The sequence below is a fragment of the Chaetura pelagica genome, unplaced genomic scaffold (genome assembly GCF_000747805.2).
Source record: "Chaetura pelagica isolate M959 unplaced genomic scaffold, ChaPel_1.0 scaffold70, whole genome shotgun sequence".
In the NCBI taxonomy this organism is placed as follows: Eukaryota; Metazoa; Chordata; class Aves; order Apodiformes; family Apodidae; genus Chaetura; species Chaetura pelagica.
This window is the reverse complement of record NW_009952265.1, coordinates 1,143,753-1,157,301: the sequence shown is the minus strand read 5'-3', so window position 1 is coordinate 1,157,301 and position 13,549 is coordinate 1,143,753. Positions and strand designations below refer to the sequence as shown.

At 46.6% G+C, this 13,549-nt stretch overlaps 1 protein-coding gene across 1 annotated transcript in view; it reads left to right on the top strand.

Annotated features, from left to right (window-relative positions):
- The first annotated feature begins 6,161 nt into the window (after positions 1-6,161).
- PLEKHD1 (pleckstrin homology domain containing, family D (with coiled-coil domains) member 1) overlaps positions 6,162-13,549 on the top strand; it is a 27,930-nt gene continuing 20,542 nt past the window's right edge. The window contains exon 1 of the mRNA XM_010007669.1: positions 6,162-6,313. Within this exon, the coding sequence (XP_010005971.1) occupies positions 6,162-6,313 (152 nt within the window). The remainder of the gene's footprint in view (positions 6,314-13,549) is intronic.

The window sequence follows — 13,549 nt, the reverse complement described above, 5'->3', positions numbered from 1 at the left end:
GTATACGTGAAGTGAGTGAAGAATGTCAGTGTTGTGGTCCCTGCAGTTTCTAGTCCTGGACTAAGTCTCAGTTGCCATGCCCTTAGCTTTTTAGCATTCTGCCTTCCATGGCCATAATAGTGGTAGGGTTAAAGGGAACATTAAATGTGTATGCAAGAGAAATTCTGGTCTGTGTGTGTATGTGCTGGGCATTCTATGGACTTCAGATTTTAAAAAAATGGTTTAGCCAATCCTGTTTCCTGAATGGATATTTGTTGTTTAAAAGTTAAGCTGATGACATCTTTCCCCCTTTTGGCCAGAGGGAGCAAAGTGGGCTGCAATTGATTTCTGAAATTTTGTAGTTGAGAAATGCCTTGTAGAAAGTAATCCTGCACCTAACTCCGTTTAAGAAACTTACATAGTTCAGACCTACAGACTGGTGTTGAAACAGCTAAGGACTGTGACTGTGCTTCTCACTGACAACAAAGGAACAGAACAGCCCCATGGCTGCTCACTCAACTCCCCCCACACACACACTCTGGGATGAGGAGGACAGAGCTCCTGGGTTGAGACAAAGGACAAGGAGGGTTCTTCACCGACTCATTCACGGGAGCAATCCTGTGGCCCTGCCCCCGCTACCACAAAACCCACCAAACCAGAACACAGCCAAAAGCCCTAGATCACTGTCCTACTTTTTGCTGGGCTGTTTTGAAAGTCGATGATGCTCCAGTTGTTTGCCTGCATTTCCATGCAGAGGCATTGCATTTTTTCTCTCCATTGTTCTTCCAAGGAAACTTAACAAATCCTTCCCTTTTGCAGCTTATTTTGTTTTGTTTTGTTTATTTGCTTGTTTGGCTGGCAATTGTATCCAAAGTGCTGCACAGGTATATGTATTCTGGTGATGTTCTGAATCTAGTACCAGTGTCCCAGTGTACAGAACCCTGCTTTGGTGCCCTCACCACAGAGGCAATGCTTTTTCTGTGCTTAGAAGAGGGACCAAGGAAGCAACTGCACCTTTGAAATTCTGTACTTGTTCCCAGAATAACTGCTGTTAGACCTCAGAGTGCTCTGCTGAGCTGGTCTTTATGTAGTCCATGGTATTTACCTGGCATGTATATGTATGCATGTCATAGGTAGTCCCTATGGAGGTTTTCTGTGCAGACCTTCCTGCAGAGCTCACTAAGCTGGGTCACCTGGTGGAACCAGGTCCCTGGTAACTCTCTACTGTTGCTAATGCTGCTAATGTTGATACATTTGGAATCGGGTTGAATAATGTTAATTGCAAGCAGGTAAAATGTGGATAAAGCAAAATGCTGTAGGAAGTGTAAACTGGCATGCAAGTGGGGTGCATGCTGAGCTGCAAACTTACCAGCTCTGAACGCTGTCTAAAAACATTTTGGAGAAAGGTTTGTTCTTGTGTCTCCCTGTGTGTGGAGGTCTAGCTGCCCTTGTGAAGAGGAGTGCTCCCATGGCTGTGGTGCCCTCCCAAAGCCTCAGAAATGGGACTGGGATTTGGCTGGCAGGGACCTGTGTATTGCAGGAAGCCCACAGGCTGTCTTCTGGAAAAAGAATTCTCAAATGTAGCTGACCACGCTGCTGTATTCTAAAGTCCCTCAAAAATGCCTGTTTAGCAGAAACGTTTTTTTCCAGCACCAGAGTGAATGAACTTCCAGAAGAGATGTCTTAGTAGAACTAAAAAGAAAAGACATTATCTACTTTAGATGCTGAGAGAAATAGTCATTGACTGTGATGTCAGTCCCTGTGCAAGCCATCCCCCCAAAAGCCAGCCTGAGTGCTTACTGTCCACAAGGCTATCAGGGCAGCTTGCTTGCTGTCAAATCCCATTGCTTCAGTAAACTGGCATCTTCTTTTCTTCCTCTGAGTTTCCTGAAGTGGTGCTATATCCACAGCTAATAATTTGATTAATATGATTCATGGGCCGTCCAACATGGATCTGGGTGGTTTTGAAGGTCTGGGACTGATGGAGGTCTTTGTCTGCAGCAGGGCACTGAGATCATGTGATTCTCACCAAGGGATGATGGCAGATGGAGTTATACATCTACAAAGGCTCTTCACTTTACTGCCCACTTGCTGAATAACTCTTTTCTTCGAGCTCTGCAGGACAGCTTTGACTTCTGATGTGACACTAAAAGTTTAATCATGTGCAAAAGAAAGATAATCTGTCAATGTCTCACACTAAAGAGGTGGATTGATGGTGGTTGCTTTTGTTGTGTTTAAAATAGCCTCTGCACACAATCGTGTGTCTGGGAAGCTGGAACATCATTTTGATAGGTACATGTGACATTTTAGCTTTGCAAGGATGATAGATCATAAATTAAACTTGAGTTGGACTTGCTTTTTATTTCTCCACATTATTTCAGGTATCTGGTAATACCTCTCATAATTCCTAATGGTTCCCTGGGTTGAAAATGGCTACAGAGCCTGTCAGAAGCTGTGAGAGGAGAGGGAACCCATAATGGAAGGCAAATTCTGAATATTTCCAACTTTGCAGCAGATCTGATCCAAACCTTGATTTTCTGGCCCCAGCCCGAGGATTAGTTTGTTCTTTTCTGCATCAAGTACTATTGTGATGCTTCCCAGAACATAAAGATACAACTTTTCCCTTAAAAAAAGATACAGGCTTCCCCATCAACTGCAGTTAGCCAGTGTGTGCATCCTTAAACTGAAAGGGAGCATCTTCCAGCTGGAGGGTGGCCTGTGATGATGGAGTGTTACTTTTGTGCTGGCTTGTACTGCTGCCTGCTTTAAAGGGCTGGGTTGTTTTTTGTTGTTTGTTTGTTTTGTGGTGGTTTGTTTTTGGTGTGGGTTTTTTGTTGTTGTTTTTTTTGTTTGTTTAATTGTATTGGCTTTATGCATAGGAAACATAAGGATAACATATTGGCAAAAAAATTGGTGTGTCAGTACAACCTGTCTCTCCACAGGAAGGTTTTCTGAGCGAAGCTCCAGTGCTTTCTCTCCAGGATGTACAGCTTTGTTTCACCTACGAGCCATCAAGAACGAAATGTGCATCTTAAATCTTAATCATTCTTAGTCTGGAACACAAATGTTTCCTGGAAACAGGGTGAGCCTAATCTGTATCCCTGGAAGGCAAGGCCACCTCAAGTTGCTGTGCATGTAACAGATCCAACCAAGTCATGGCTTTTGACTTCTGCTGCTCTCATTGCAAGGCAGTTCCTTGCTGTGACTGTTATTCGTGGCCAATTTAGGCCCATTTGTTTTATTGCAAGCATGGACATTTACCAATATATTAAAAGGGGAAAGAAGGCTTGAAACTAGACAGCATTCACATTTTCCCATTCATTCTCATTTAGATGAGTGGAGACCTTTTAATTTCCTTGTGTACTATGGTTAACTATACCTGTGATCACCCCTTGAGTTCTTTTCTGCATCTCTTCAGGACTGAGGAGGCTGTTTGGCCAGAACTGTACAGAAGGGATCTCTTGTGGGTTTGGTACAAGGGCTTATGTCTCCTTTCACTTAAAATGCAGTCAAGCTCTGCATTACTCTCTTTGCACTGGTGTCACATGCTTGTCCTGCTAAGGTCTCGTATACACAGGTCTTCTTCTGCTCTTAAACAGTTATGAGCTCCCAGATTAAATACAAATGGCTTATCTCTATGGCTGTTAGATTTCAGCAGATCCTACAGCAAAACCAAGTCTGCTTGTCTTCCCTAAGGATTTCTGTCCCCCGGAGTTTGCAGAAGACACTTCTGCAAGACCCAACTGTCTCTACTCCCCCTGTGGTGGACCCTTTTCTCTTGTCTGTGTTTTATGACACTGTTCTTTTGATCTCCCAAGTTCCTGGCCAGTTGAAGTGAGTTTTGCATCTGACAGAAGTAACACTGAAGAACCTTTGAGCTGGCCCTTATGGCACTGCCTTCTGTTTCTGAGAGGCAAATTGCTCTGACCTGTTGTGATGTTCTCCTGCTCTTCAGATGGGTCCCTGATTTATTTAGATTATACACACATAAGGGAAATGTTAACATAACTACTATTATTATAAATTACTTTATCTGGACACCAGCAGTTAAAGAACTACCCCCACTGCTGTTTACTGCCCTGGTATTGCTGGCTCGCGCCCATGTTTAACTCTTGGTCACTTTACAAAAGCAAGTTGCTTTTTCCCTCCCACTCTGAAGAATCTGCTGTGACTGCTTAGTCCCCTGCTTGTCCTAGAAGTTTCCAGAGAAAACGGTGTCTGCATTTTTTACTTAGGAAGCTGGATACCTTTTTTCTCTCTGTCTCTGCAAGATAAATTTAAGTAAAGAAGCAAAGGATGAAAACCTGCTTTTCCTCACTGCAGGTCACTGCTAACAGATCTTAGTGTCACTGCTGCAGTACAATGGCAGGGGCAAGGGATCATCTTTACACAGGAGCTCTGTGGCATTTCATTGCACATTTATAAATGAAGGTGGTGCTGTGGGGTGCAGGATCCATTTTACCCCCTGTGCAACCTAATTCTAGGGAAACTCTCCCTCTCCTGAAACCCTCATTATGAGTAGTATTTTTCTTTTCAGTGCAGTGTGTGGAATGGTCACTACAGTATTAATACTACTCTTCTGCAATTTAGGGTTGTATTAAAGAGCTGGGGCTCTGGTGAGATGGAGAAATCTCTGCTGCTGTCTTCTGTTCCCCACCTTCTCCCTTAATGTCACTCTGAGTTGGGATTTACTGCTGCTTGGGACATGTCCTGTCCGGGACTAAAAGGCCAGTCAAAGTCAGTGTGAGAGAAAGTAACTGAGCATTGAGTTTGCTGACTCCCTCATTTAGTGATCCGTGGCAAGTTTTGTCAGGGACCTGTATCTGTACTTTCCCCAGCACCAAATGCAGGCAGGCAGTGAGGCAGGCAGCCTGGGTTTCCTCTGTTGAAGATGTTTTGCAGGTCCCTGTGACCATGTAAAGTCGAGTGGGCCTGTGTCCAGTGCTGTGGTCTAGCCTACAGCACATCCCAGGTTTCTAATCTGTGGGAATGAGAAAGGCCTGTGTGTCTGCAGTGTGTCACTTCTGAGTAGCTGCATTGGCAGGGGCTGACATTTGGCAACCACAGCATCAACCCTGGTGCTCACAGGATGGCATGGGTCGGAGCAGGAGCAGATGCCTCACAGCATGTATGTGTCTGTGTTGCTTATATAATACCCCGAAACTCCAGATGCTTTAGGAGGCAATTCATCCCCAAACCCTAATCCTGGAGGGAAGGCAGGATGCAGTGTGATGCTCATGTGCTTTCCTGTGGCCATTACAAAACAGGGGCTCTTTTGGAGGACTGTTGGTATCTGTGTAGGGAGGGAGTATTTCAGGAGGGGAACAAGGATTTAGGGCACCAGAATAAAAAGTGTATTGCAGGAGTACTGAAGAGGAGATTAACGGAAACGCAGCTGAGCTGTGTGACACATTCCTGTGTCTCGGTGCTGCGGCCCAGAAGGAGCTGGCAGCTGAGAGGCAGGGCAGAGGCTGTGCCTGGCACCGGGATGCAAGCCCGGGTGTTGCTGCGGTGCCCCTGCTCAGCAGCAGCCCCGCAAAGCTGAGCCAGGCGTGGGCACTGCCCGAGCCCCGCAGCCACGTGAGCTGGTCCCGCGTGGGCAGTGCCCGCCTGGCACGGCAAAGGCTTCCCATGGCAGAGGGAATCGGATTAAACTTACCTGCTCCCACCCACTCCCCTCCCCTTTTCCTCGGGACAAATGAGAAGAACCTGCCTCCAAGCCCAAGCTTTTTGGGAGCGTGTGTCAGAGGAAGAGGTGCCTGACAGCAAAACATCCATCTTGCCCTAATTTCTGCCTGCGGTGCTGCAATGCCGAGTGAAATAACCTTCCAGGCTGGCTCCGGTGCAGAGGTATTTTGGCTGGGAGCTTTCTCTGACGAGCTCTTCCTGTCTCTCTGTGTTCCTGCTCTCTGACGCTCTCCACTCTTCTTTCTTCCTTGGGCTGGGAGATGTGCTGTCTGTAATGCATCAGGAAGTCATATGCAATGAGGAAACTCTCATCGCCTGTGCATCAGGGAGAGAATTATTGACTGAGTGCTGAGCAGTCAAGTTATCGATTCAACCCGTAGCCCAGTCTCTCTGTCTGCCGCTTGCAGCGGCTGGTTCCATCCTTCTGGGTCACTGCGCTGGACTGGGTTCTCCGAGCTGCCACAGAGGGGGGAGAGTCAGAACCAGATGCAACTATGATGTTTGCTTCAAAATCCAGTTCCGTATCCCCTTCTCCCTCCCTGGAGCAGGCAGATTCGGATGCTCTGGACATCAGCACCAAAGTGCAGCTGTACGGTGTGCTCTGGAAGAGACCCTTTGGGAGGCACTCGGCCAAGTGGTCCAGGAGGTAAGGCACAGCCTCCGAGGGCTGCTCAGGTGAGGCACAAAGCCTGCTTAGAGCCTGGGTGCTTGGCTCTCCAAGCATGGCTAGCCAGGCAGGGCCCAGGGGTGGGGAAGCTTTGGGCATAGCTTCCCTGCTCTCCTGAGTCTGCTTTACACACGTGGCATCCCAGCGTGCTTGCTTCTTTACCTGCCCAGAGCCTGTACTACTGTGCTGCAGGGTGGGGATACCTCTGGGTAATAATACCATGATCATTTCACAAAAGAGGAAGAGTCAGCTCATCTGGTTTGCCCCTGAAGTCCTTCACTTTGTTCATTAGCACTTGTTAAAGGTCTTTGAGTCCTTTGGGTGTGAGCTGGCTAGGCTGAAGAAGTGACTGTGCTTGTGGGACTGGGTGTGTGTATAGTATGCAGGGCTTTGTGGACCAGCATCAGTTCTGCTGTGCTGTAGGGCAGTGATGGCACTCAGGAAACAGCAAAAACAGACTTTCTTCCCTGCGGGCAAAGTGGGTCTGAATTCTCACCCATCTGGTGCCAGGAAATTGTAAGCTGCTGTGTGTTGTGTATCTGCAGCCAGGAAGTTTGGAGCTGGAAAGCACTTGCTATAACCTTTTACTGAGAAAAGAAATATGTTCTGTAATACTGAAGAGACAGGGCAGTTTGAGGCTAAAGTCGGTGTAGTTTCTGTAGGTGAATCACTGAATCTCACAGGAGAGTTTTCTGCTGGTTGTCAAATGATGAGACACGATGAATGGGTGTTCACACAGAAACATGGTACAGCTCTTTCTCATTGCTCACTGAGGGTACATGATCCAATGGATTAAGCAATCCAGCATTTCCTGATGGCAGATTAATGTCACTGCTGATAGACATCATTTAGTTAGAAGACTAGCAGCTGAGAAACTTGCATTTTCACCCTATCACTGCCAGAGAGATGTTTGTGACCCAGGATTTGTTTTTGTGTTCTATTAGAGAAGGACAGTAGTACTGAACTGCCTTTAGGAGTTTGATGCCTGCAGATAAAAGTCTGCCAGAAAAGCAAAGTCATGTTGTTTTCTTCTCCCTGCCCTTCATCTTTCCATTAGGGAAAGGCACAAATGAGTCATTAACAAAAGGCAGCACAGAAAGCCTGAGCTACCTCTGGACCTGAAAGGCAGTTTTGCCGCCTTTTATAGCATGGTCTGTCTCAAGGCTTTTTGGGAGAACTCATTACCCTGCACACGAGCAATGCCTGCCGGCCACCTCTGGTATTTACGTTTTGTGGGTACCTTTTAGCTGCAGTGTAGACACAACACGTCAAATCCTTTTCTTAACCCAGCTTTCCCAGTTCTGCTTTGTGTAGTAACCACAGTGCTGTCCCATCTAAACCTGTGAAGGTGACATGGCCTGAAAAATAGTTAAATGTTGCTTGGGAAGTGGTTTTGTGTTCGTAGCCATCTTTGACCTGTGTGCAGGTGTTATTCTGTATTTCCCCCTGTCTCCCCATCTCCAAAAACAATGGTCCTTTTACACCCAGGAGAGTTCGTGTTGCTGCTCCCTGCTCAGCTCCCAAACATCGATATTTAAATGAATTATATATGGAAATTAATGTTACTGTGTTACAGAAAAAAAGTGAACAGAATAATGGAGAGGCAGGTAGTTTGTCATGGAGGAGGCATTCTTAAAAGACTTTCTTCCTCCTAATCAAAATTTCTTGCAGGCAAATGGTCCCTCTTTTCTCTCTCTGTCATTATTTATTTAGTGCTGTTCTATTCCTAGAAGTCTCTCCCATCTTCAGCAAGTGGTAAATATTTTAGTGACAGCAGGTGGGAGGAGATGGGGAGGTGAACATGGGGCAGGGATGATATGGAAGGCTATCTGCAAGCATGGCAGCTGAGGGTCCTGGGGGACCAGAGACAGGACAGTGGGAAATGAACACAGGGAATCTGTAGGGTTTGGAAATAAGTGGTTTCTGGAGCAAAAGACTGGAACAGGAGAAACAATAAGATTATTTTTTTTTAAATTTTTTAATCACAGAAGGGATTTCCTTGCGTGTTATTCTAAGTCAGATATTATGGGGGGATAAGGAGCAATTCATCCATTCTCCCCCTGCCCCTTATGCCCAGCAAGACACAGCTGGTCAAGAGCATTATGTTATGAAAAGTGGAAGAGATGTTTCCCACTCCAGTTAAATTAAGAGGAAAAAAAAGGGACTATGGCTAGATACAGTTCAGGTTTGGATCTCTGAGCAATGCAGATTTTGTCCTGAAATCTTGGATTACTATTTATCTGTTTGGTATTTACAGGCAGTACCTTTGCTGTGAAGTAATTTAGCACTGGACAATTGTACTCCCTGTACTATTTGTGCTGTCCCAAGGGAAGTATTTCCAAGCTGTGGGAGATAAACCAGCATGTAATGGGAAGACTGATCACATCGGGCCATCAGCCATGCAGGTGGTCTGCCTGGCTGTTAAGAGATGCATGATACTTACTGGCTTGATCCCATTCATTTGACTGCAGCAACAGTGCTGCTGAGGACAGTGAGAAGAAAAGCAAGTATTTAAAGGAAGGATGGAGGCTGACTGGATACCAGATCAAGGGAAAAAGTCCAGGCACAGTGTCCAGTGCTTTGGAGATAAATCCCAGGTTAGGGGGTTCTGCAACAGTAGAGGTTATGCAGGGAGCAGGGAAGGATAGCAGAGCCTTGTTTTAGTCAGCACTGGAATCTGATGGCACCTGTGAGGACAGTAAGACTTGACATGAGGCAGGTGCCTGGAGCACTTTCAGTCCTTTTCCTTGCCCTTGGAATGATCTGTCCGGCAGCCTAAGCATTTGTGTGCTGCCTGAGGTACTGACCCAGAGTGGGCTGGGTGCTCCTGGCACTGAACTGACATGGTTGTGTTTGTCTTCAGGTCTGTCATTTGAGCATGCTGCCTTTCAGTGCTTTATTTTGACATGTCATTAGCAGCATCCTAGCTCCTATCTTTTCAAAAGAAGAAGTTATATTCCTTGGCTAATGTGAATTTTCTTTCCTTGTTATGTCTTGGAATTGTTTTGGTTAGAAAAGACCTTTAAGATCAAGTCCTACCATTAACCTAGAACTGCCAAGTCCACCACAAAACCATGTCCCTAAGTACCACATCTACATGTCTTTTAAATACCTCCAGGGGTAGGGACTCCACCACTTTCCTGGGCAGCCAGGGAAGTGGTGTCACTGCTTGACAACCTTTTCAGTAAAGAAATTTTTCCTAATTTCCAATCTAAACCTCTCCTGGCACAACTTTAGGCTGCTTCCTATCACTTGTTACTTTGAAGAAGAGACTGACCCCCACCTTGCTACAGCCTCCTTTCAGGTAGTTGTAGAGAGCAGGAAGGTCTCCCCTCAGACTCATCTTCTCCAGACTGAATCAACCTCAGTATCCTTGAAAGAAAGACACAACCATCTTCTGAATTTACAGGTGCTTTTGAGCTGTCTAAGCTTGGATCACAGCTGGAGTGGCTTTGGAGAGTCATTGACTTGTGGTCCTTCTCTTCCCACCAAACTGCACTCCATTCTTCCTTCCAGTTAATAACAAGTAATTTAGCCTCTTCTCTACTACAAAAGTTGTACTGGTGAAAGCATCCATCTGGCATGGAGCCAGAAATGAAAGGCACAAGGTATGAACCTGCCCTGGGTGTGACATGAATGTCATGCTGTAGCTTTGCAGGTAGCAAGTGACACGTCCTCCTCTACTGTGACTAATCCTGGCCCTATAAAGAGATGTCAGGGTCTGAGTTGACTGTCACCAGTCAGGTGTGAGACCTCAGGGTCCAAGAGGGATCTGTTCAGTGGTCAGCCGAGTCAGAAAGCAAGGTGGAACATGAGGAATCAAAAAGAGAACAACACACAAAATATAGTTCTGAGTAAATCCATCAGAGATGCCAGGTTGCTGCTGCAAGGAGGGAAGCACAACACACTGAAGAGAAATGGTATCTTCTCTTGGACCAGGCCTGGCTGTGGCACTGCAAAGCATGCACGAAACCTTGTTGTCCAGCAGAGTGGCTACCAGCAGTCGCTGGCTGTGGTCTCAGGACTGATGGAAAGGATAATTGTTGAGGGCTGTTTTCTTCCCAAAGAAAACCAGAGAGCACACAGCACGTTCCTGTGGCAGAGCCATGTGCAGGGCGGGCAGCAGGAGCTGGGGGTGGAGCAGACCATGAGCTTACCCCTCATCCTCCCCACCCAGCTGGTTGTGGTCAGGAAGCATCTACCCCTTCCCCATCCCTGCCCGGCCGGGCACCGCTCCAGCTGCTGGGGCAGGAGGCAGGAAAGCAGGAAAGCCGGGAGCTGTCAGGAGAGGAAGAGTGAGGGACAGGTACTTCGGTCTCTTAGCTGATACACTGACAAAAATCTTTTGCCTGTTGTTTTCCTGAGCTGTCCCCAGGGAGAGAGAACTGGGCTGATCTAATAACTGGAATTCACTGCCTCTGCTCCTGGACTGGTGCCCAGAAAACCACCATTGGAAAGAAGAACCAGTGAGACCACTGCAGTTTTATAATGTAAATGCTTACATGAGCCATTGACACTTAAAAAACTTGTACAAAGATTAGCTAATTAATCTCATTATCCTTCTGTGACACAAAGGAAGCACTTTATCCCCAGAGATCAAGTATCTCTACTTGCCCGGTGTGGGGCTGTTGTGTCTAATCCTGGCAGATCACATCTCTGGCTTTACATGCAAGTTGCTCAGGTTGTTAGTGTCCCTCCCCTGTTCCAGTTTAATTACACTGTGGTTTTGGTGGTTTCTTAGTGCAGGATGTAGCAACAGGGGATGGGTGACCCAAAGGAGTGGATGATGCAGGAGTGTGCGTGGCTGTACTGGGAATCCTCACCTCCCACCTTTGCTGCTGCTCTCCAGACTTATGCTGCTCTGTTTTTTAATCTCTTCTTCTTCAGCTTCTTGGTTTTATTCCAAATCTTCCCCTGTCTTTCTGGTTCTCCCATATCTTCTGCTGGCATGCTGGTGCCTGATTGAAATACATGTTCATTATTTCTAGCCTATTAGTCCCAGTCCTAACTGGGTGTATCTCCCTGTTCTCCCTTGGCCACCTTTGTCCTTTCTCTTCCTGCTCGCTTGGCTGCTGCTTCAGTCCTTGTATTGTTCCTGAGTCTTGCAGCTCTTTCTTCTCTACTCCCTCACTTCATCCCTCTTTCCATCAGGATGTATCAATTATTGTTGCTTTGTGTATGAAGACTTTGTCCTGAAAGTCAAATGGGAAATAGTGATCTTAGTTACTTAGGTATTGCCTTCTGGGTAAGGATAGATGACAGGATATAGTCTGAGCATAAATACGTTATGTCCATCAGATAACCAGATTTTCAATGTTTTTCCTTCATTGTTTGCTGTGTACTTTTTGTTACTTTTTTTTTTTTTAACTCTTATTTTGTATATTTTCATTCCAAACCCCTTCAGATTCTCTCCACATCTGTGAAGTCAGGGATCTAAAAGTTCATTAATTTGCCAGAGGAACACTGATTCTCAGAGATCTCTGCCATGCTTTGTTCTTGGTTTTGGTTTGGTTTGGTTTGGTTTTCCACTGAAGCATCTATACTATGGGGATTATCAGGAGCACTGAGCACTGAAAATTAGGTAACAAAGCCTGGCTTGAACTGTGGGTTAACATTTAGGTTAAAGATCACACATAGTTTAGTTAACGATCAGTGCCTTTACCTTTCTTGCAGCTGTTTATCAAGGCTGTTCAGATGGAAAACTGTAACTTGTTCAGTAGCCTCATTGCCAGAATCCCTTGGGAATCTGTTCTGAAGGGTGTAGGAGTCCAGGAAGGCTGGATGCTCTTCAAGGAGAAAGTCTTGAAGGTGCAGGAGCAGGTCATCCCCATGTGCTGTAAGGTGAGCTGGTGGCAGAGAAGACCAGCCTGGCTGAACAGGGAGCTTTGGCTGGTGTTGAGGGAGAAAAAGAGAATCTGTGGCCTTTGGAGGAAGGGCCAGACCACTCATGAGGACTACAAAAATGCTGTGAGACTCTGCAGAGAGGAAATTAGAAGGTCCAAAGACCAGCTAGAAATTAATCTGGCCTCCATGGTAAAGAACGAGGAGAACATTTTCTATTAATATATTAACTGCAAAAGAAAGACCAGGGAAACCCTCCATCCCCCACTAGATGCAGGTAGAAACATGGTAATGAAAAGTGAGGAAAAGGCTGAGATGCTTAATTACTTCTTTGCCTCAGCCTTCAGTAACAGGACCAGATATGTTGAGGGAATGAAACTCCCTAAGCTAGGGGACAGGGACCAGGAGCAGAACAATCCCCCCACAATCCAGGAGGAGATGGTCAGTGATCTGCTGCAACATGCAGATGTGCACACATCTATGAGGCCAGATGGGATGCACCCAATGGTGCTGAAAGAGCAGGCAGGGGTGCTCACCAAGCCACCTACCAGCAGTCCTGGCTGACTGGAGAGGTACCAGCAGACTGGAAATCACCTGATGTAGCCTCCATATGTATGAAGGGAAAGAAGGATGTTCTGGGAAATTACAGGCCTGCTAGTTTGACTTCAGTACCAGGGAAGCTGATGGAGCAGATCATCCTGAGTACCATTATGGTGCATGCAGAACAGCCAGGTAATCAGGCCCAGTCAGCATGAGTTCATAGAGGGTAAGTCCTGTGTGATCTCTTTCTACAACAAGGTGACTTGCTTATTGGACAAGAGAAGGACTGTGGATGTTGTCTATCTTGACTTTAGCAAGGCATTTGACACAGTTTCCCACAGCATTCTCCTATAGAGGCTGGCTGCTCGTGGCTTGGGTGTGCACACACTTTGCTGGATAAAAAGCTGGTTGGATGGCTGGGTCCAAAGAGTTGTGTTGAATGGAGTTAAATCCAGTTGGTGACCAGTCACAAGGGTTGTTCCCCAGGGCTCAGTGCTGGGGCTGTTCCTCTTTAGCATCTTTATTGATGACTTGGAGGAGGGGGTAGAGTGCAGCCTCGGTGAGTTTGCAGATGACTCGAGGTCAGGAGGGAGTGTCGATCTGCTTGAGGGCAGGGAGGCTCTGCAGAGGGATCTGGACAGGCTTGATCAATGGGCTGAGGCCAATAGTATGAGTTTCAATAAGGCCAAATGTCAGGTCCTGCACTTTGGCCACAACAACCCCCAGCAGCTCTACAGGCTTGGGGAGGAGTGGCTGGAGAGCTGCCCAGCAGAGAGGGACCTGAGGGTGCTGATTGACAGCTGGCTGAACATGAGCCAGCAGTGTGCCCAGGTG